General features: G+C 33.9%; 1 protein-coding gene and 1 long non-coding RNA gene across 4 annotated transcripts; one reads left to right on the top strand and one right to left on the bottom strand.

The window, feature by feature from the left end:
• Window positions 1-3,070: 3,070 nt before the first annotated feature.
• LOC104902911 (protein SOSEKI 3) lies at window positions 3,071-8,559 on the bottom strand. Of its 2 annotated transcripts, XM_048636331.2 has the most exons (7): window positions 7,998-8,559; window positions 6,814-7,126; window positions 6,645-6,714; window positions 5,879-5,994; window positions 4,691-5,579; window positions 3,614-3,909; window positions 3,071-3,523 (listed from the first exon to the last, which is right to left on the bottom strand). In XM_048636331.2, the coding sequence occupies exons 2-7, from the start codon at window positions 7,001-7,003 to the stop codon at window positions 3,498-3,500; spliced, it is 1,587 nt and encodes a 528-aa protein (XP_048492288.2). In that variant the 5' UTR covers window positions 7,004-7,126; window positions 7,998-8,559; the 3' UTR covers window positions 3,071-3,497. The 2 variants fall into 2 exon arrangements, with proteins under 2 accessions (XP_048492288.2, XP_048492287.1); XM_048636330.1 differs by lacking the exon at window positions 7,998-8,559 and having other exon boundaries at window positions 3,613-3,909; window positions 6,814-7,239.
• A 3,125-nt stretch (window positions 8,560-11,684) lies between these two features.
• On the top strand, window positions 11,685-17,376 carry LOC130590103 (uncharacterized). Of its 2 annotated transcripts, XR_008967745.1 has the most exons (5): window positions 11,685-12,251; window positions 12,367-12,570; window positions 13,015-13,105; window positions 13,355-13,445; window positions 17,011-17,376. It is a non-coding gene; the product is annotated as an uncharacterized LOC130590103 (long non-coding RNA). The 2 variants fall into 2 exon arrangements; XR_008967744.1 differs by having other exon boundaries at window positions 11,685-12,570.
• Window positions 17,377-24,104: the final 6,728 nt, after the last annotated feature.

Genomic DNA, 24,104 nt, shown 5'->3' on the forward strand with positions numbered 1-24,104 from the left:
AGTATTTACTATTCACATCTTAAACTTTGATTGTCTATAGTGATTTATATTTTAGAAAAAACATAGCCATATAAGATCTTGTTAGACTTCTCTCAATGTATATTTTTTAATATCAACTTTTTATAATGTTTACTTATTGATAATTGGAGATATTAATGTTTGAAATAATGCATTGGCAAGTGTGAAAACACAAAGTGGCCTGGTGTGCAACTATTTCTAAATAAAGGAAGTAATAACCCATGACAAAAAAAATTAACATGTTGCCACATAAAATAAACAACTATGTGAAAAGACTCGAACCTCATAGCCTCTCATTTGAGATAGAAAAACACTAACTAACCTAAAATTTCATATTGGGTTTTGTTGGAAAAATAAAGTATTAAAGACAAGATAGCATACATCCTAACGTTATTGGCTTTGTAGTAAACAAATACTTCCTCCGTTTTTTTTAGATGTTACACTTTCCTTAAATGGCATGTTACAAATTAGATGTTACACTTTTTTTTCCTAAATTGATAAGTTTTGCCTTGTAAAATGACTAACTTACCCTTACTTTTAACAATTAATCAAAATTAAACCTATTTAATTTAACTAAATTTAACCAAAATTAACAATTAAGCACCCTCCCTCTTCCACCCCCCCTAACACTCCACCCCTGGCCCCTCCCCGCCACCACTACAGTAGCCCCCTCCCCCACCACTGCAGCAGTCCTTCTCCCCACCACCGCACCCCACCCAACCCCACTACACATGCCGGAAACCCCAATAAACTCGCCGGAAACCCCGCCCACCGAAAAACCTATCCCACCCACCGGAAAACCAGCCCATCCATCGAAAACCCACCCCACCCACCGGAAAACCCACCCCACCCACCGAAAACCCAACCCCACCCACCGAAAAACCCACCCCACCCACCGAAAACCCCACCCACCGAAAAACCCCACCCCACCCACCTAAAACCTCACCCCAGCCGCCGAAAACCTTAACCCACGCGCCAAGAACCCCACCTAGCCTCGAAAATACAACCCCTACCGCCGAAAACCCCAACCACCCCTCGAAAACCCCTACCCACCCGCCCAAAACCACCCATCAAAAATCCGTCGCGCGACTGCAAGGGAGGAGAAGGGCAGGGGGGTTGCGCGTTCACCAGGGGAGTGGGAGGGATAGGAGAGGGTGTCGGTGGTCGATTTGATGGTGTCGGTGGTCGAATTGGTGGCGTCAGGGTTGCGGCGGTGGCGTCGGCGGTGGCGTCGGTGGTCGCGGCGGTGGCGCACTGCTGTAGCCCACTGGTGGTGGTAACTCACTGGTGTTCCCCACTCCCTTTGATCCCCACCCTTACTTTCTCCTAATCACTCCTTTAATGTTTGCCTAGGGAACCCAAATTTTCAAAAGTGTAACATCTAATAAAAAACGGAGGAAGTAGAATATTTACCATTAGATTTCATTATCCCAAAATGATAATCTCATATCTTAGAAAACCAAATAATTTGAATAAAATAAATTTATGATGGAATTTTTTTTTAAAAGTATGATGACACCTTTAGTCTCTTGCACGACTATTGTTCTTTTTATATGACTATCAATCGTATGTTTAGATTATTGTGTTTACTTAAAATTTGACTTTATTTTCTAGCTAGATGGGTAACAAAAAATCGATACAATCTAAGCTATAGATGCTTTTTAACTACAATTCTAGAAGTGTGTATCAAATTGACTTATCGTCATTTATTTGTTGTTGAAAGGTTTTAGTTTGACTTAAACCAAAAATAAATAAATAAATAAATAAAGGTCTTAGTTTGGTGATTGTCCTATAAAAGTAGGATTCGATTTTTTTTCCTAGTAATGAAAGACGACTAATTTGTTCAAGTTAATATATTACACCACTGCATAAATCTAAGGTAACTTATATTGAGTTTTTGCAGGTTTTTCTAAAACTCAAAAAAAAAACTTTAATAAAAACTCCATAGTTTTTGCAGTACTGTTACTATATACTTTTGACGTTACCTGCATAAATCTAAAGTAACTCCTATTGCAGTATAGAGAAGCTCCATTATAAATTTAAGGTAAATCCTAAAAGTAACTCTTAGTTTAAGAAAAAGTAACCCTTAGTTATCGTCAAAGTAATCCCTTAGCATTACAAAAAGTAACCCCAAACCATTACAAAAGTAATCCATAGTTTCAGTAAAAGTAACCCCTTAACATTCGAAAAAATAACCCTTAGTTTCAGCAAGAGTAATACCTCAGCATTAGAAAAAACTTGGATTCAATAACAGTAATCCCTATTACAAAAAGTAACCCCGCTAAAAAGGGATTAACGCTTGACTTTCGTTATAAACTTATAACACCTAGTTTGGGCCTTTTTATTAGCTGCCACAGCATGGGTTCAAGGTGTGGCCGGCCTTATATAGAAGTTTGTGAAAAAAAAAACTTTTGAATCATTTTGCTTATTATGAGTTACATACAACCTTTAGTTTTTATTAAAGAGTGATACTAATTGATAGCTTATATTAGGAGGAATCTGCCACATTATTTGTTCAAGGTATGGCCAGCTTTATATAAAATTTTGTGGAATAAAAATCTTTTGGGTCATGATTGATGTCATTTGCTTATTACGAGTGACATTCAACCTTCAGTTTATATTGAGTGATATGAATTGATAGCTTATATTAGGAGGAATATGAGGGAATCAAAAGCCTAGTCTAATAATCAAGAGTGAGGTTTTATTAGCTTAGCATCCAGTGAAACATCAGAATTGTTGACATATTTCACAAATTAGAGCAAGTCACAAGGACCTCATTGGAGAACTCTTTGTAAAGATAGAAGTATAGAACTATTTCGAGTTAATTAATAATTGAGATTACATTATATAAATGGTACAATGCTATAGTTACAGCAGTTGTCATTCCAAAAAAAAAAGTCATAGGAAGTTGATTGAAGAATACAATCGTGAAGATAAGTCTATTTCTAGTTATTTAACAGGTAATTGGGATCACTATATATAGATGGTAGAATACTATAATTAGCGCAGTTGTCATTTAAAAAAAAATGGTCTGATGCAACATAGTAGCTGATTTTCCATAAGAAAAGAGAAAAAACAAAACTTTCTTTCCTTTGAGAATTAAATTTAACAAATGGACAAGATGCTGATTTTCCATACTTTTTGCAGTTGCAAGCTAAAACTGTTTATGAAACAGAGCCCACAGGATAGCAATTGCAGAGAAATAGGAATGTACTTTCACTGCAGCACTACAGTGCTCTTAACAGCTTCAAGGCAACCAACTAACAAAGTGAAAATCAGCTCTATATTTTACAGCAGGAGGACCACATCAACTAAGAGATTCTTTTACCTCATTTTCACCCTTAACTCATTTTTACAGGATCTTCTCATTGTCATACCAAATAATCCACTGATTGGCATTTGAATGCAAGTGAAAAAATCTTGATTGTTCGGGAAGGCGACGACTTACAGCAGGCAACATTAGCACTCTTTTGATTGAATTATAATCCGGGCTCCTGAAGCCAGCCTGTTAGGATAGTACCAAGGGGAAGTTTAGCCAACATAAATATGTGATCAAGAGCTACTTGTGAAAAATGGGTAGGAGTTGAAACTTAACTTTCTTCAATTTTAATGATCTTCTCCTCCTCTCTGAAGGAATTTACTCTCGTCGATGGATTCTTCCCAGAGGAAGGCTCCGAGATCCTTTTACTGCCACCATTTGCTCCATCATGAGATATGATGCGTGATTCTCGGCCTCCATCAGAGGAAACCCTAGGCTTATCTGAAATGGGCGATCTCAATGATTCACTTCTAGGCTTGCTAAGAGAGGCTTTGATTGACCTTGGAATGCATTTCGTCTTTGTGGAGATTGCCTCTTCATTGTTATCAACTGAATCCAGCTTCTTAGATAATCTGAATGTAATCATTTGATTCCAGATCCATAGTTATACAAATGATCTATAGCATTTATACGACTAAGACAAATATTGGGATATCAGCAACAAATTCAAAAAGCACAAATGACATGCAAATGCAGATATTTCCAAGACAAATCTGACCAACCCTTCATACCTAGCTGAACCATAAGGTCTTACAGGATTTCATAGTCCTTTACTCTTTCTACTCAACTGCGCTACATCTGTCTTCTTTGGTACTGGTTGCAAAAGATCAGAGCATTCAGCACACAAAAAGTATAGACCCTAACTTTATTGGAGCCCAATAGTCAAAGCACCCTCCATCAGCATACAAGAGCGATAGGAAATTACATAAGTAGCAGTCTGTAATAATATGACTGAATTTGTTATATATCTAGTGCCAGACTCTTGGAGATTGATGTATCTGGTATTTGGCAACTGGAGACTAGATTAAGATTTACATCATTAAGTAGACTGGGCTCATTTCATTTTCTCTACAAAGTATAGAGGTTTGATTTCACCATCCAAAACGACAGTTCTCCCATTTTGCAAGACTAACTCATCTTCAAGTCACGCATTGAACTTATACCAAACAAAAAAAAATCCCGACTAAGCATGAGTAACTCATGACCCAAGAAATCAGAAACCAAAACGTAGATCAGCTCGGAATCAACCACAAAATGCCCAACTTCATAATGAGAAATCAGAAGTATCTAAGTACATATCATGTACAAGCGGTCATGTAAAAAGAAGTGCAAATAGAGTAATAGGCTTACTACCTGTCACCATTGTATGAGGAAGACCGTTTCAGAGTACTCCCATCCCCTTGTTCCTTTGGAATTTTTGTCTCAACCAAGCTTCCACTGAAATACTCCTTATCTTCCAATCTGAGACCCATTATTCTTGAGTTGTCTGACAAACAATCAAGCTCACCTAACACCACTGAAGTAGAGTATAGAGGGGATGGAAATTTAGAATCAGAAAACCTTGGTCTGTAAATAGGGATCAGCCCAAAACTATGATCTTTCACTGATATTGATCCACAAGAAATCAGCTGCATCAACATGCTTGATGCTTTCAATCTGGTGCTGGATGGAATCTGCATGTCTTCCTCTTGAACTCTTCTGAAGTTGTTAATTTTGCTCAAATCAGACCTAATTAATGACTCCAGTGTTTCAGCCTTCCCACCAGATGAAGATGCACTTGAGGAAGAAAGCGGTGAAATAGAATTTCCACATATCTCTGAATTCTGCTTTGTACTATCAGCATGAGTCTGGGTGTTCTCATGCTGTTCATGCTGTTCATTATCTATCGTGCCGTCCTCCGTAGAGACACCTCGCGTACAGGTTTCTTTGTGCTTCGCTTGTCTCACGTTTTCCTCTGTCTGAGTCGAAGCATCAGTTGCACCATCACTCTTGGGTACCTTGTATTCTGTCAGACTTAAGGAAGCACCCCAAGGAGAGTGGCTTCCCGCTCTTGACTCAGGTGAAACAGCTGACGAACCAGAACGTTGAGATGGAGTGGACATCTCATCTTCACGAGGAAGTTTTGTTTCTTTTTCATCTGTGCTCATAGAAGGTGATGTATCCTCTTCGCTTCTACTAGTAGGTGGTTCTGGCAGCTGCTTTAAGTTGTGCATCCTGTAAACAGCAACTGGGCTAAAACGACCTGCAAAATTCAGTTCACCAATCTTCGTCAATGTTACTGCAATTATGCATATTGCACAAATTCTTCAATGATGTTAAAATTGTGCCAATCTTGATAAGTAACAAATACATGATTTGCCAGAACAGAATCAACGCACAATGATGATGAGTTCAATTTTTTTTACCACCTTCCCATGAAAAAACAAATATCATATACGCCAACTCCGATACTTTTGATTTTCACTCTATCATAAAGAACTCTCTATTTCTACAGCTCAGTAAAATCACATCTTCCACAAGCAATTCTTAACGAAAGATTACCTGAGTTGGAATCTTCAATGATCTCAGAACCTTTGAGAATATACTCATCTCCATGAGCTGGAAGTATGAGATCATCTTCACATAGATCATGCCACACAAACCCGCTCTTGTAGCTTCTGCATTGGTTTGAACAAGCAGAATGAGTTACAGAATCCAAAATAAAGGAAACGTTTGCTCCATATGAAGTCTCTTAAAGTAAAAGTAATTTCTCTTCAGCGACAATTGGAAGTTCCAATGCCTTAGTAGCCAAAGGCAATGACAACTGCATTTGGTTTAGAAAGAATGCACTCTTCTTTAGAAGAAAAAAAATTATTCATAATATCTCTAATCCAGAAACATTGCAATTCTTGAATTTTATCGTCTTAACTTCACAGTTCACATGCATGACTGTGCTTTGCAATTCCTATGGAGCTAAAGTATAGTTGACTTGACATTAAAAGCTAAGTCACTATTCATTTACATACCAAACACCAATATAGACCGAGTAATTAATGATAATAAAATTAAAAAAAAGGACTTCCTCCAGATTCTATAAAGGAAGCAAAATCCCTCTTGATTGTTCAATATGATAATAGAAACCAAATTCCACCTAGTATGAAGGAAGCAAAAACCCTCAAATGGTTTACAATTTCATCGAACTCATTTAATCTCCATAACTCAAGTTTCTGCAAGCAAAGTCATAAACTCTAATTGAACTGATACAATGTGTTTCTTTGGCTTATTGATTTTCAAACAAGCAGCATGAGCAAAAGTGAGAGTATATTACCTTTTAGAAGACCATGAATACATTGAAGCCATTCCCCTCCCTCTCAAATTGTTAAGCCTCTCGATTACATCTGCAAAGCCAAACAGATGATATCAAAATCATGTAATGATACTCGGCTACTCGCTCTCTCTTTCTCTTCCCTAATCAGAAATTAAGAAGCAGTTAGTACCTCTCAAATAGAGACCCTCAGGAGAACAGATAGGTACTTCAATGAAATGAGGATGCTCAAGCTGACGATTCCGGCATAGATAATAAACCACCGGCACTTTACGATTCTGCACGTATTTTGGTGACCTCTCTTTCCACACTTTTGCTCTTTCTGGACTCACTTCTCGGTACTTCTTCATCCTTCCTTCCATTTCCACCTCTCTCTCTCTCTCACTCACTCACTCACTCTTCTATCTCTCTAATCTCAATTGGCTAGTAACACTTTGGTTCCACCAACAAACACCTCATTTAAGCACATCTTGCTCATCCTCGAGCTTAAAATCAAAAATTATACACAAATATTAGCAAAGATAATACCAAATTGTACCTAATTTCTAGCTATAAACTTCATTTCCGCCAAATTTTGAAGTTGATACACACACAAAACATCATAAATTTCGCAGCAGATAAAAAATTTCACGAATTATGTAAACAACGCAAGATTTAAGCAAATCACAAATACTGAAACAAAAAAAAAGAAAGCACGAAACAATTCAAAAATGATAGCGCGAATCTACATATTCGCCAGATTTTGAATCAGCCAAAATAATACCAAATTCCACATCATTATTTCTAGCTCGAAACTTCATTTCCGCCAAATTTTTTGAAGTTAATTGACACACAGAAAATCATAAATTTTCGCACCAGGTCAAAAACTTCAGAATTATATGCTTCAAACAACTGGAAACCATAAGCAAATCACAAATTGACCAAACAAAAAAAACCAAGCGCGAACTTATTCAAATATCTTAGCTCGAATTTGCATTTTCGCCAATTTTCGAATTAGCCAAATAACACCAAATTCCACATATTTTTTAGCTCAATACTTCATTTCCGCCAAATTTTGAAATCAATTTACTCACAAAAAAAAAATCACAAATTTTGCAAAAGATTAAAAACATCAAATTATATGCTTCAAACAATGCAAACCGTAAGCAAATCACAAATTAATGAAAAAAAAAAAAAAACAAGCGCGAAATTATTAAAAATCAAAGCTCGAATCTACATTTTCACCAAATTTCGAAGTTGAAACACAAAGCTTGATAAATTTCACACCAGATCATAAACATCACAAAAAATATGGTTAAAAACGCAAATTCATACAAATGAAAAATGAAGAAAATTGAAGAGGAAGAGAGAGAAAACCTTGAGAGTTGAGAGAGAGCGTTGTTCTTGAAAAGTGTGGAAGAAAAGGTGGTTGTAACTTGTTACTTGTTACTTGTACGTGATGATGAGTAGAGAAATGGTGGCAGTAAATGCGAGAATGAAGAAGAGGGAAGTGAAACAGCACACACAGCAAAGGTGAAAGGTGTGTCTGAAAGCTTCAGCACAAGAAGTGAGTGTAAATTAAGTATGAAATAGAGAGAGAGAAAGAAAAAATTGAGGAGAGAGAAAATGAGGGGAGGGACCAACCAGAGAATGAAGATGCTACCAACGCTTTTAATTCGAGGGCTTTTTTTTTGGATTCTTTTATTTTTCTGGAGGAAAAGTTTTTCCCCGCTTTTTTGCTTTTATGCTTCTTGGAATTTTGACTGGAGAGTGAATTGATGTGTGAGACTGTGAGTGTATGTATGACCCATACTTTCTCTTTTTATTGTTTGGTTTGGGCCTTTGGGTGGGGGATTTGAAACATGTTCACTTTATTTCAATTAAGGTGTTTTGATTTAAATTTTTAGATTTCATCTAGTCTAATTTATTCTAAATTCTTTTAATTTGAATTGGCTTGTTTATAATCCTTTTAGTCGAGTAAATATAGGTGTTGGATTTTTCAACTTAATTAATGAAAATTCAGTTTATTTAAGTTGAGTTCAGCTAATTTCATTTCACAGTTTCAGTTCAATTCAAATAAATTAAGTTCGGTTCGACTCAATCCAAAAAAAACAATGCCTAAGTCTGATTTTATTTTCTACTTGAACTTTGACTATATTTGTATATTAATGGTAAAAAAAATATCCTTGTGGGAATGTTGTTAGTTTAACTTGTATTTTTTTATTATCTAATTTTATAATTTAGATTATTAATGTATGAAAGATATTCAGTAATAATTAAGTGAAGTCAATAAAGGTATACTTTGAGAGTGAAAGATAGTCTAGTGGTTAGAGTTTTCCTCCCTATTACAGGAGTTCCTGGGATCGATTCTCACCTTTGACAAGTCGGAATCTCTTTTATTCTTTCGAACTTGTCAAGGTTTCTCCTTTCTTAAAAAAAATAAAGGTATAATTTGATCTCATCTAATTTTAACTAGACTAATAATTATGTAGTAAATTTTAACTAAACTAATATAAGCTTTATTGCATCATATGGCACTTTTTTGTCTTTTGGTTATCGTCATGTACTTTGTTTTGCTTCAGCCTGAAGACAGGAGTTTTAACTTTATATGGCTTTTTGTAGTTACTTTTGTATGAGTGTAGACATCACTCTCTAATCCTTTTTCTTAGACTTTGAAAAAAGTCCACCACTGTTGTGAAGAAATTTTTGGAGAAACGTGAGACTACAGTGTCTGTGCTTCTTAGCTCTATGTATTCCACATTTCCACGTGTGTAGAAATTATTGTGTCAAGTCATTGCTTAACACCAGCTGAGTACCTTTATTTAAAGAATGTTGGTGGTTTGAATCCAAATTATTACTAATAGTTCTAATCCTAATGCGTATCACCCAATTGGTTTAGAATAATTAGAGGTTGAGATTTGGTAATCAATGTCAAAACTAAGAACTATACATAAGGCACTATCTATACAAATATATTAAAAGGCATGTCATAAAATGTTGAGTTTTCCTTAATATATTTAAATGGGAGTGGACAAAAATCCATATTAAATTCGGAAAACAGTACCAACCTGGGACAAGGCTCGGACCCCAAATACTAGTTAGAAAATTAGGAGGTGCTCACACCCCATGAACAAATATAATGAATACTTCTCCTTCCATCTTGTTTATGTTAACCTCATATTACCATTATTATCATTTCTTATTTCCAATAGTTACCCTTAAATTTTTGTTAAATATCATATTTTCTTTTCTATTTTATTAGCTTTTTATGTATCAATCTCAAGTTTATATTTGATTTTTCATGACGAACTAACAATATCACCTCCTCACTTTCTCCTTGCTTTTCATTCTCTCACATATTAATTTATACTCCCTCTGTTTCTAAATACATGTAATATTTTCGTCCTACTTGCTACATCTAATGTGTGTATACATGAAACAATGAGGATTGTTGATCATTAGGCAATTAGAAAAATAGAGAGGGGTGCAGATAAGTTATGGGCTTATGACTAGGGCGATATAAGGATCATAAAGGATATAGCAAAGAAAAAAGAAGAAAATGGAAAAGAAGAAAATGAATGAGAGATCGTCACCAATCAATCTTTATGATCTTTTGTCGGATTTCGGTGGTAAGGGGCTACTCCCTCCAACCCTCTTTGTCTGCCTTATTTTCTTCTTTTTACTCTTTTCCTAGAGTTGTTTCGGTAAAAAAAACTCTGGATATATATTTTGTATGTGGTTTAGAAAAATAAGAAAGAGAATCGGGAAAGAGAATCGGGAACCATATCATCTTAAATAGAAATAAAATAATCTTTTAGATGCAACCATGGTGGTAATCACTTTTACATAGTTGCTTGACATATATTGTGGGTGTGAACTTTGAAATTTCGCTATTAGACTTTTTAAATAGTGACAAAGAGATGAATTCCTTGTTCTTACATTAATCCTAGGATTTCTTTCCCTTTAGATGTTATCTTATTATAATGTGATTTATAAGGACATTACCAAACTTTTGTGTTCCAGAGGCAGGAAGGTTCTCCTTTATCTTATTATTATATAAAGAAATAGGGCGCCTTCATCCATAGTAGATTCATTTTTCATAACATAAATGGTTTTTAAGGATATTATTAGATAATATGTGAGAAAGAAAACTTATCCTATTGGCATATATAGCCTTTCTTTCTCTCCTTAGTAAATGTGTTGTAGCCACGACAGTAAGAAAAGGGGGTCAGAAGAGGGGATTTCATCACAAAACGTGGGTAGTCCATCAGAGGAAAAGATCAATAAATCGAGAGATCTATCATCGACTCTCATGCTCGCAAAACTCTCTCAATATATGAAATAATGGGAATTGAGGCACTAGAATTTGGTGAATTTGAAGTTGGGGAAATTCTAACTCATCATGAATCAATTGTATAGCTTCATCAACAATCGAAGCTTCCTCGCACCTTTTCAGATTGCATGACTTCAATCCACAATCCGAAGTCTAACTCTTGTCCAAGGGTTAGCCAATCTTTTCTTATTTGTAGCATAAAAAGCCTAGGTTTAATATGATTTATTTCCAAATTAAATATCGATTTCTTATTTTATTTATTTGAAAAATAAAACAAAGCCGAATCAAAATATAATTAGGTACAAAAAGTAGATTGTATAGTCAAATTATAATTATATGCTTACCCAAACTATATTTTTCTGTAAATAATATTAACAACACTTTCAATTTTATTATTTATATTTTCGTATTTATAAAACTACTCCAATAATATGGAGTATTACAGTTCGAATCTCTTAGCAAATAATAATGTGTGTGTGTGTGTGTGTAATAGCCTATATTTTAAGCAGGTTTAATAACGACTTTATAAATGAGATTTGATAAGTATAATAACTGATATTTTCAGACACGTTTTAGTCAAAGTTAGCTATGTTCATATTAGTAAAGAAATTACTTTGAGAATTATTTTTATCGTCTAAATTAAGTTTCAAGCACAAATAAGTTAGTATGGATTTTATATAATAAAGACATTGTGTTAAGGATTTTAAGCTTTGAAATAAAGAAAAACCCATTTTTAATTACAAATTATGTCTCCTCACTCATGCTACCTACTCTAGATGCTAGAACATCTCTCTCCTTTTCATAACTTCTCAATCAAGTGCCAAAGTGTATTTTTCCCATAGATCAATTATTCTCTTCAAGATTTCAGTTTAATGACCCAAGTGGTTAAGAATTGGGAGAAACCTCAAAACCAAAATAAAACCCCAAACAATAATTTTCTCTCTCCTGTGATTTTATACCCCGTACTGTGCATGCTCAATTTCTGCATTTTGGAGTTGGAATTTGACCAAACTTATTGAATCAAAGTTGTAGATCTCAAAAAGTTATTGAACTTAGACCCAAAAATCACTTGATTTGGAGTTCGGAGCTATGAGTTATGGTCTTTGCAAATTTGGTGTTGCTACCTCCATTTCTCTCTCCTCTGTTTTATTCCGACAATCTGTTGCCCCAATTATCTACAACATGCAATCCAATTTTGCTCTTTGTTTCTGAATTAAAGTTGTAGATCACCTCGAGCTAATGAATTTGGGCACAAAAATCATTTGATTTGGAGTTCGGAGCTATGAGTTATGGTCTTTGTAAGTCTGGTGTTCCTATCTTCTTTTCTCTCTCCTCTCTTTTTATTCCGACAATCTGTTTCCTCAACTATCTATAACATGCAATCCAATCTTGCTCTTTGTTTCTGAATCAAAGTTGTAGATCACCTCGAGCTAATGAATTTGGGCACAAAAATCGCTCAATTCAGAGTTCGGAACTAGGAGTTACGCCTCACACAAGTTCAGCACTGCTGCTGTACCTTGTGTTGCGCTGCTGTCGTGATTGGCTTGTTTGCCCATGTTGTCATTGCTAACTTGTTGCCTTGTTGCTGCCACTGTTGGTATTCCTTTCCATATGAAGGTATAAGCTAATTTTTCTTAATTCCTCATCTCCTTTGATTCCAATTCAAGTGTGGTGCAATTGAATTTTATAATTTGATTTTAGAAACAAACTTGGTTCTCAATTTTGTTATTGATTAGCAAATATAGTTATGATAAGAGTTGTTAAACTTAAATATTGAATATTTTATTTTTCTTATTGAATTGAAGCTTCTAATATGAAGTAAGCCTCTTAAGTAAGTATATAAAAACTGATTTTTATAAATTATGTTGTTTGATAATACTCTCTGAAATCAGAATGATGTTAATTAGAGATAGAATTGATGTTGTGAGTTGGATTAGTAGAATGGGTCGTATATAAGGGTTGTAGTGGTTAGTTCATGGAAGAGCTTAGAAAGTATGAGGAATTCAATTTGTTTATCTAAATTGTTGTGAGGATGGTTAATGATTGTTGTTATTGTTTTAGGTCGTTGTTGGAGTATGTATATGGAGATAAATTATGGAGTTCAAGCTATAGTGGTCATCCAGAATGTCGAGTTATTGGGAATTGTTTCAAGGTACACACATGTCCTTCCACCTTTGAATCTATATTCGTGTTTTATGTGATTTCATGTGCTGAGTTTAATAAGCCTTTGATTTCATGTTAATTAGAGATAGAATTGATGTTGTGAGTTGGATTAGTAGAATGGGTCGTATATAAGGGTTGTAGTGGTTAGTTCATGGAAGAGCTTAGAAAGTATGAGGAATTCAATTTGTTTATCTAAATTGTTGTGAGGATGGTTAATGATTGTTGTTATTGTTTTGAGGTCGTTGTTGGAGTATGTATATGGAGATAAATTATGGAGTTCAAGCTATAGTGGTCATCCAGAATGTCGAGTTATTGGGAATTGTTTCAAGGTACACACATGTCCTTCCACCTTTGAATCTATATTCGTGTTTTATGTGATTTCATGTGCTGAGTTTAATAAGCCTTTTATATAAATACAAAATTATTCAAAGTGTTATTTGTGTCTTTACAAGAGTTGTTAACTACATATTTGGTTTTAAGCTATGAGTGAAAGCTATATATGTGATGAGTTTTACAGAGTGATATTTTTATGAAGAACTGATTGGAGGTAGTTGAATCCTTCAATAATATAGATGTGTGATGTTATTAAACCTACTTGTTTCCACATCGAATTTATAATAAGTTTTTTATGCTTAGTAAGTTGATCTTTTATATGAAAGTGTAACTATGAGAACTAAAGCAAGGATCTTTAGTATATCTAACTATATAAGTGGTTTTACAACAAGTACTTCGATTTACGAACTAAGCCGGGACGTCGACCCGATATCTTTATGAACTCGCTTTCGATTTAAACTATAGTTATATTTGAAAGTTTCAGAGAAAAAGAAAGGAATTTTGATCAAGGATGTGGGTTAAAATTTCCGGTTTAAGGCAATTATGAAAATATTTGTGATATAAGTTTTATATGGAACTCTGAAAGTATGAAAAACTCTTTACTATGATTTGAGATCTTGATTATATATGATCATGAACTTTGAAAATTATTACTTGGAGTTATGAACAAATATGAACTCGTGAAATTATAAATCAGAATTTTCTATTCTATTAATGTCGGGGAGGATCTTTACTCCTACTTAAATTTTTATGAAGAAGTTCTCATAGGAAAAAGTCTCTCAAATTTGGGTCAATTAATGAATATTATTTTCGGATTTAAGTTTGGAAACACGTAAGTCTAGTGAAACAAGTTATATCTTTACAGAATATCATGGATGAATTATGTTATATGGAGTTTGGAATCTAAGTTAGAATGAGTTTGCTGTGAGATGGGTACTTGTGAAGTTCTATTTAATAAATACAATTGCCGCTTTGAGGATATTATTAGAAGTAGTCATATCCCAAGATTTACTTATGGCGTATAAACAAGGTTGAATGGTATCACCCGAAAAATCTCCGAAAATAATATGGAGCTTGGTTATATAATTAAGAATGAAGATTTGTGATGTCATAATTGAAGAATGAAGTAATTGTTGGGAGGTTCTAACTAAGAATGAAGATGTATGTTATGTGGTGGACGTAGATTAGATAGTTAGGGAATAGTAAATTTGGATGTGAATTTCAAAGGTCAAATATTAATTTATGAGTTAATGAAGTTGTTACAAGAGGTTTGTGAGTTCAGATGATTGTAGGATTTGAGATATGAATGTCGTATCAGTGAAATAAAGGATCCAATCTTGGTGGTGGTTTAGATAGTATCTATTAGAGAGATATAATTTACAATACTTATGTAATAAAAGATCATCCGCAAAGGGGTCAAGTAAAAGAGTTTGGAGCATAATTTCGTCTATTGGATGAGTAAGATTATATAAATGGATGTTGGGAAAGAAAAATATAAATCTAGATAATAGAGAGCATGGTAATTAAAGTTATAATGATAATATAAGCGTATGGTGTTAAGGCTATATGAGCTTTCAGTACAAATACATGGGGACGTATGGTTGTTGAATTATAAATTTGAGAAGGATGAGGACAACGAGTGGAGTATTGGGAAATATGGAGTGAGATATTTTGACTTGCCATAGTAATTGTAGATGATTTATGATACTGTAATAAGATTATATTATGGCAATGAAAGTTCATGTATTGGGAATAAGAAAACCTTTAAGGGGAAAATTCATATTTGAGAATTTTGGAATGCTATAGTTTAGATGCTATAAGTTAAAGACGGAAGTCCAAGTACAAAGAGAAACTATTATGATGAAGGGAATTGCCAAGACATGTTAGAGGATACCTTATAGTCTACAAGTAAAAATTACAGGTTAATCGCACGAGCTTAGAATTGGGTCTCCATAATAGTTATCTTATAAGTCTTTGAGAAACATATTTTACACTTTGATTATGTTATGGGTTCGACTGCGGAGAGACATTTGATTTCGAATACGTTTTATGTGTATTACTTCCTTTAAAAGAATATTTGAGGTAAGTGAGGTTATTTGAGATTCGAGTTTGTGTTATAATAAGATTATTGAGGTTCAGGTATTTTGGATATGTTAGTTACATTTCAACTTTGTTTTGTTTTATATATATTAATTTACGAACGAGAGTTTAAGTCGTTGATACACTGTGGAATTGAGTATGCGATACGAATTAAGAACAAGAGTATAAGTTTTGAAAGATATAAGTTTGTGTTATTGGGAAAATAAGCATTATGATTTAGCGATTGTTTTATGGGGAAAGTAAACAACATTTATGGAGCGAGATGCTCAATACGTGTTATGGAGCGGGTATTGTTCCTTTGAGTAGTCATGCTCCAAAAGTTATTGAGGTTAAGTTTTGGAAATTCCTAATTCGAAGTACCGAGCACGAAGTTATGTTCATTTTAAGTTCAGTATTTTTACTGTAATTATTTTGACAAAAGTTCCAAATGTTCAAGTTAACTCAACCCTTTTGGTAAAGTTTAAATGATCACTAAGTGCCTATACGATTTTTTACAAGCAATAAAGAATTGATTATTTCCTTATATCTTTATACGTAACTAATATGTGAAATTGTTGACGTAAAACAAAAGATTTCAAAAGAAGATTCAAGTCTTGCAATGATTAGCAACACAATAGTAGTTGTGATTCTTTATCCTCTCCATGGATGAATAAGTGTTTTTTTTGGAACACGTGTGGTATTGATAAACTGTGCATTTAAACGATTTATGTAAATAAACTATGGATACAAGTGGGTAAAGGCCGATACCAAATAAGGTACGGTATGAACAACAACCCTTGGAGGATGGGTGGCTCCTTCCGAACCCTCGCTGGGTGGGTGAAGTCCAGCAGATAATAAAAATGGGACATGTCCGGTTAAGGCTTGCAAGCATAAATATTTAAACGGTGGGGTGACGACCTCCATTAGCTTAGAGACAGTCGGCTCCTTGTGTAAGGAGCCCCTCTCTATTCGTGTTCGCTTTACCCAATGAAATTAAATGCTATCGACCCAAAGGGTTTTTGAATGATCTAAGTGGTGATCTTCATGATAAAAATTCTTACTTTAATACGATTGTGCAAGGATAGTAATCCTGAAATTTTTAAACAAGTACCTTACTTGTGAAGCATACTGAATTCTAGCATGAATTGTATACGAATGGTCTTAAGCGACCAAAATGAGGTTTTGGGATGAGCTTATGTATTTCAACTGTTGTTGAACATTGACCTTATGGCAAGGAACTTATTATCTGTAGTATATGTATGAGTACTCTTTATTGGACTTTCTAGTTAAGGGTTGCTGGAGTCGTGATAGAAAATTTCTAACTATTTGATTTTAAGTATTTTTGAAGTCTGGGATTGTTCCACTTGATGAGTAATAAATCGCACAACTATATTTTAAGCCACTAAAATGAATTTCTGGTTGGACAGTGTGTGTACTCAGTTTTTCTGATTTTGTTCTTCGAACCTGTCCTGGTGGGGGCAGGGTTCATTGTTAGTGATTTGCAGGGTTGATGTCGAGGTCGTGGAATATGATTATTGATCAAGAAGAAGAGTTTTATGTTATGAAATGGTGGGCTGAGGTTAAAGTTAGATGTTTTGTTTCAAAGTATTCGTAATCTGTTATTTGATTTTCAAGTTGTTATATTGTGGGCCCCTGACCCACAGATCCAGGATCGTTTTTATAGGTTTTGTTTCCACTGTAAATAAATGCAAATTCAAGATTTATTAAGTGTTGATTGTGTTTTGTGTATCTTAAGTGTGATTAGTTAGCAGCTCGGAAGTGCGGGCTGTTACAGGTGTGAATAAATGTAAATTCGAGGTTTGTTAAGTGTTGATTGTGTTTTGTGTATCTTAATTGTGATTAGTTAGCAGCTCGGAAGTGCGGGCTGTTACATTGTGTTTTTTTTTTTTTTTTGAAAAGGACTATATTCACAACTTTCTACATTGCACTTCACGTTTCCCAATTTTCCTCATTTCAACCTTTCATCCTCACTCAGCAATTCTCAAGACAACCATTAACTTCACCTTCCAACTTTCATACAAATTTCTCCAAAATCTATTAATTAGTTTGTTAATTTTTCAATTTTTGGATGATTACACTTTTTTTTTGGTCAATTTTCAATATTTTGAGTTAATAAAATCATCCTTTATCAAAAATGGGGATTTAAGGATCCCTTTTCAAGAATATGTGCATGGTCTCCAATATGCTAGGCTCGGCCCTGATTTTACCCTCGGTATGTGGCTACGCAGCACATTATCTAAAAGTTGCTCTAATACTACTTGTAATAGCGCTTACTTTTGACTTCTAGCTAATCAGATTCAAGATACACAAATCTCAATTAATACTTCATAACCCTTGAATTAACATTTAGTTGACGTGGGAACATAAATCAAACACTTGATCCTGGACCTGAAGGTCAAGGCCCACAATACAGTAACCTAAAATATGTATACAATGAACTAATTTAAAGCAAGTCTCCAAAACAAAACAATTTTCCATAAGGATTCTCTCACCTAAACTATATAATCTTCACCATTACTCATCCGAAAATCATTTCATATAACTCTTATGATCCAGTGAGTTTTTAAAATACTTGCAAAATCACTAACAATGAATGTTACACCCACCAGGACAGGTTCCAAGAACAAAATCAGCAAAACTGATTACACACTATCCAACCATAATGTCATTTTGGTAGCTTAACGTATTTTTATAGTTAAGCTTATCTTGCGAGACATTTCTTAATCAAGATATAGAGAAGGCGTGATGAAACAATATAACAGATACTTGCACCCAGCTTACAATAATTTTACTTGTCTAAAATAATAATACGACTATCTCACAAAATAAATAGTATATACTTTCAATAATATGAACCATGAGAATTCTACATAATCTAATACGATCTTCCAAAATCAACTCTAACTCAAACCTACTTTAAGACATAACAATGTCTCCCACTTATGTAATTCAATGTACTAAATTTTAATCAAAATATGTATAATTATAGGATGAATTCCTTTAATAATTTCCTCATGACTTTCTTAGAAAATCATTCACATGTTCGGTGTAGGAATTTCATAAACTTGGATGAGTAAAGATCACTAGAAAATAACGTTTGAAATAACTTTCTATGAACTGCTTACGAGTACGTAATTTATTTCTTTTAGAAATCATCTTATACGGAAAAAGAACACGAATAGAGTTGTTATTCTTCTCTATACTTTTTTGAGGGAGATCTTCTTACTTTTTATGTACTGCTTGCAAGACTTTTAGGACACGTCCCTAGAACATATTCATAATACATATTACATAATATAAAATGTTGTTCATCATTACTCCAACGGCTTCTTCCCCGTACGAAAACATAACAAATAATACATATTCATAACTTCATATTTTCCAAAATTCAGATTCATAATTCTCAAATCATATATATCAAAATCTCATAACATAATTGTAATTGGGTATTTCCATAGACAAACTTAAATTGTTGAGAAACATTGTATAGTCGAATTTCCAGTGAATTTGTTTATATCAACCCTTTATAAAATACATTTGCTAAAATCACTCAAATGTGGACTTTAAAGGAAACATAGTCAACTTCTATTTATCATAATAAATCCTGAAACATAACTTACCAGTAAGTTACATTTAATCTTATCTAACAACCTATACAACTTATAACCTAAGCGAATCTCGATGTTTATACTTATATTAATAATATTAAATATAAATTTCTTGTCATATTTCAAGTAGAACTTCTATTATTCTTTTTGATTACTCGTCCGAAAATCAAAATTTAGTTATACAAATAAATTGTACATTGCTCATATCCATAGATTTCAGAGATCATATCACATATACTTAGATATCATATTATTGCTCATATCCATAGGTTAAACTTAGCTTGTAACTTGTAGAGTTCGCAATTATATTTTTCATAATTATAGTTAATGCTTTGTCTAATGAAGATTTGGTGGTTAATCCTACATATTAATGATTTAGCTCCCTTATAATTGAAATTTCAATCTTGTAGTAACCTAGCTGCTGGTATAAAATCCTCATCATATACATTTCAAAGCATAATTAGAACCAAGCCTAGCTCGTTACTTCAAACTTAATAATAGTACAAGAAAGATAAACCATCTCCAATTATCATAAACCAAGAATGTCACAGCTCTACGACCTTAAAATAAAAACAATAAAAGCGCTTTGAAATGAATGTTATTCAATCAAATAATTTTTTGCTAAATTTGCAAAATACTAATTAGGGGGAAACCTCTATATTGAATTTCACTTATTTGAACATATTGAACGTGCATTTTCTAGATATAAACTTGAGTCTTGTGCTCTTCACCTGAACTAAGGTGTGACCTCATCTAAGTTTGTCAAAATCTAATTTGAATCTATCTAGTCAGATCTAGCTCATTCTAGCCTCTTAATATTGACTAAAATTTGACCATATCATAATGTTAATTTATGAAAACAAACGCTTTCATATGGAATTTTGTTAGATTCGTCTCAACATACATTTTTTCGAAATATATTTTTTATATTTTTACTTACAAAAATATAAATACATGAAGTATAAGTAAATATAAATAATAAGGTTTGGTTTAATTTAAATGTTCTATGTTATATCTAAAATCGATTTGTAAGAAATAAATATAAGTAATTAATTCGTGAAGTAAGCTAAGATAAATAAAACAAAGCATTATTGGCCAAAAACTTAACTTACAATGGCCTTATCTTAACTTGTCATAGTTGGTTCACTCATGTGATCTTATTCACTTGAAATTAACTAAAATTATTGGCTTATACTTAACTTATACTAGCTCTATTTTACAATATGTGCAACATATCACTAGTAGAAAATAACATCCTCGGATCCGTTTAAAATCGGAATTACTGATGCGATATGGGCCAGATCCATTTGAACCGGATGAAAATCAATTCTGGTTCCCAATAATAATCATATCAATTTTGTATGGATATAAATTTTTTTTTTAAAAAATAAATTTTGCAATAGCAATCATCCATAACCAAAAGCAAGAAATCAACCAAAAAGGTAATAAATCAGCAAAAATTATAGTCAAAGAAACCAAAATAAAAAGATACGAAATAATAAGAAAATTATAAACGAAAAAGCTCAAGCTAAAATTGGAAATTTGAATAGCAAAATATAAACGAACATCATGTTATAAACAAAATTAAAGACATTGTAGAAAAAATTAAATTTTAAAAAAAGGATTAAACAAACGAAATTACAATCACAAAGATGAAATATAAATACAAACTAATTATAAAACCCAAAATTAAAACGAAGCTCAAATTAAAAAAAAAATGAAACCTTATTTACATAGAAGAAACTAAAAATGAAACCTAGATTTGAAACTAATTAGACAAACAAAATTACTAACCCTAGATTTGAAAAGCTAATGGAGATGACTTCCACTTCTTCGTCTCTTTGTGTCTTCATTCTTCGCTTCCTCTTTTCGCACTCTTTGCGTTTTCCTTCTCTGCTTCGTCTTTGATAACAGTGGTTGGGAAGTCAATGGTTGTGGTTACTTTACAAAAGAGGTGAAATGGTGGCTATGGATTCAGGGAAGAGAGAAGACGAGAGAGATCGAAGAGGTTTAAAGGATGTATGAATGATCGATGAAGGATGAAGAAAGGGATGAAGACGGTTGTGAGCAACTGAGGATGGGTTTAGGGTTAGAGAGGGAGAACTGGTTAGGAGGATTGAGGGGGTTAGAGAGGGAGAACTGGTTAGGAGGATTGAGGGGGTTAGAGAGGGAGAACTGGTTAGGAGGATTGAGGGGGTTAGAGAGGGAGAGAATGACGTGTGAGAGGGGATCTAATAGGGTGAGAGGGAAAGTGAGATTAAGAGGAGGGTTTGTGTCATGGGCCTCGTGTTTTATGTTGGGCCAAGTGATCTAATCCATCCTCCCAACCATATCAGTTTGGTTTCTATAAATTGTGCGAAAAAATAGCTAATTAACAGATTCAGTTTTAGACCCTAATCGGATTAGTTAACTTTAGCTAATCTGATTTGGGACTAACCGGATAAGTTATCCTGTGTCAGTTCTGCTTTTTTCCACTAGTGTATTAACTTATGTGCAAGGCAATACACCACTTTAACCGTTAATATCAATTCATTATAGAAAATAACATAGCCAATCAGCCCTAGCCGGTTGGAGTATTGGGACAAAAGATTAGCCAACTTTTGTCATCATTTATTATTTCTTGGCCTTCTTATCTCTAATAAGCGCCCTAAGAAAAGGTGAGATTCAATTTACGATCGAAAAGGTTAGGAAGAGATTGTTTTTTGGAAAACAAAGTTTCTTTCTAAAGTAGGACGTTTAGTGCTCATTTATCCCACTCTTAACACCATCCCAAAACAATTATATGTAAGCAAATTTCTTCCCTTGTCTCTACTCACAATGACCTACTCGATAGGATCTGTAACAACTTTTTCTGAGGGAGATAAAGATGGTAAAAAGAAATGTTTGCACTTGGTTTCGAAGGATGCTTATTTTCTTCGTAAAACTATTAGAGGGTTAGGAATACACAATCATAGAACCTTAAAAAGGACCATTAATTTACGGCAAATATGGGGTGGAGAATGTGTCATGACCCTCTAGCTTGGCTCAAGAATGCATCAAATCTAAATATGTCCGATTCCACAAGAGTCACGAAATTAAATATGGGTCCAAATTTTGGTAAAGTGTAGGAAAAGGTTGGCATGTTCTTGAGTCTAGTTGTCAATGCAATATTGGCAATGGGGAGAGTGTTTCATTTTGAAATGATAATTGATTAGGTATCGGGAGTATTAGAAGCTTTGTCACGGTCCCCTTTCTCTAAGAGTTAGTAAGTATAATGTTAAAGATATTTGGAACGGTGGAAGTGGAATTGTGATTAACTTGTCTATTGAGTTACCCTTGCCATATTTGGAATAGGATTAGGAGCTGAAATTGACATGCCTTTCTCCATCCTCCTTTGCCATTAATAACATTTTTTTTTTCCTTAAGGAAAGCTTTTGCTTATTATGTGTCTAGTAAATTAGGAAAAAGTCTCACGCCTCATGATCATGAGACGAAAATCCTCACCCAAAATAATTTTCTCAAGCTCCTCTGACACAACCATATATCAACTCAAAGTATGTTCTTTTAAGGGAAAATTGCCCCTAACCCAATTTTTACTATTCTTTGTGATTCATTTAACAAAGATACCATCCACATACTTAGAGACAGTAATCATTCCCGAAACATTTAGGAGTGTACAAACATGAGTCCGGATTTTTTTTGCAGGAGACACTAACTCTTGGCTTCAAAAAAAAAAATCATCCCTCAAAAACTTTGTATAAACCATCAAGTATCATATTTCCTTTCATTTGCCACGAGTTATGGGTGGTTAGAAACAAAAAGAACACTTTGACGGAACCCCTCATCCTTCTCCTTTGTCTTTTATAAAGGAGGTTGTATTTCTTGCGTGTAATTTGTCTCGTCACCTCCCCCCAACAAAAAACCATGAATGAGTACATGAATTCTAGGCCGCCAAGCATCATCCTTCCCGTTGGGTCATTGTTAGTACGGATGCCTCCTTTGTAAACAACTATAAACCAATAGGTATTGCAGGTTGGATTTAGGACCATGGTGCCAGCTGAGTGGCAGGATTCTAAAGGAATACTTAAACGACTGATGTTCTTATGGTTGAGATAGTGGGGATTAATGAAGGACTTTGTTTAGAAAACATCTTGAGTACATCATTGTGCTCTCAGATTGTAGGAGGACAATAAATCTTATATTTGCAGATGTTATTATTATATACTCCCTCCGTCCTCTATTAGTTTACCCCTTTCTTTTGGTACAAAGTTTTAGGAGGAATAGTATTATGGGCCATACAAAGAGAGAGAAAAGATTATTATACTTAAAGTTGGATGTGTGGGTCAAGGAGAGATAGTGACAGCCAGCAATTGTTTATTTCCCCATTCACGTGTAATTTACCAAATTTTTTTGGAGGTGAAATATTGGCTCCAAAATTGAAGTTCCCGCCAGCACTAATATGAAGATTGCAATTCATTTAAAATTTAAAATTTTCACCTTGTTTCAAAATTTAAAAAAGCTACTCATGGATTGAAGACATCAGACATACCACTATATTTATGATCATTTATTACAAACCATAAAATTGGTTGCCATATTGACAAAATAGAAAGGAGAAGAAAAATTACAATCCTCCAAAGTAAAAGTTGAGGGGGAAAAAATACACAATGGGGTAGGGGGATGTGAAAATGTTTTTTTTTTGACCTCTCAGTAGTATAGTATCATCATTGAGATTGTGTGGGAATTCTGATTTTTGCTTCCAATAGGATTTGGGGAGTATTTTATTCAATCAGTATTAGAGGAAGAAGTTGTAAAATTTCATAGTTAGCCACTTCGATGAAATGGGTGACTTAATTAGCCTCCAGCAAATTCGGAGCGGCTATAGTTTTGATATACAAAAACTCCCTCTTCACTAAGAAACTAAATTCTCCAACCAAAATTTGGTTCCAAAAAAATTAGAAACCCCAC

This window comes from Beta vulgaris, chromosome 9, assembly GCF_026745355.1.
Source record: "Beta vulgaris subsp. vulgaris cultivar EL10 chromosome 9, EL10.2, whole genome shotgun sequence".
NCBI lineage: Eukaryota > Viridiplantae > Streptophyta > Magnoliopsida > Caryophyllales > Amaranthaceae > Beta > Beta vulgaris.

Bases quoted from the DNA above. Each gene is read 5' to 3' on its own strand.
- LOC104902911 (XM_048636330.1), bottom strand. From the start codon at position 7,003: ATGGAAGGAAGGATGAAGAAGTACCGAGAAGTGAGTCCAGAAAGAGCA. The intron at 3,910-4,690 runs GTAGTAAGCCTA...GATTACATTCAG, and splicing joins TCCTCATACAATGGTGACAG to ATTATCTAAGAAGCTGGATT. The intron at 3,524-3,612 runs TTAAGTTTCAAC...CTATCCTAACAG, and splicing joins ATCATTAAAATTGAAGAAAG to GCTGGCTTCAGGAGCCCGGA.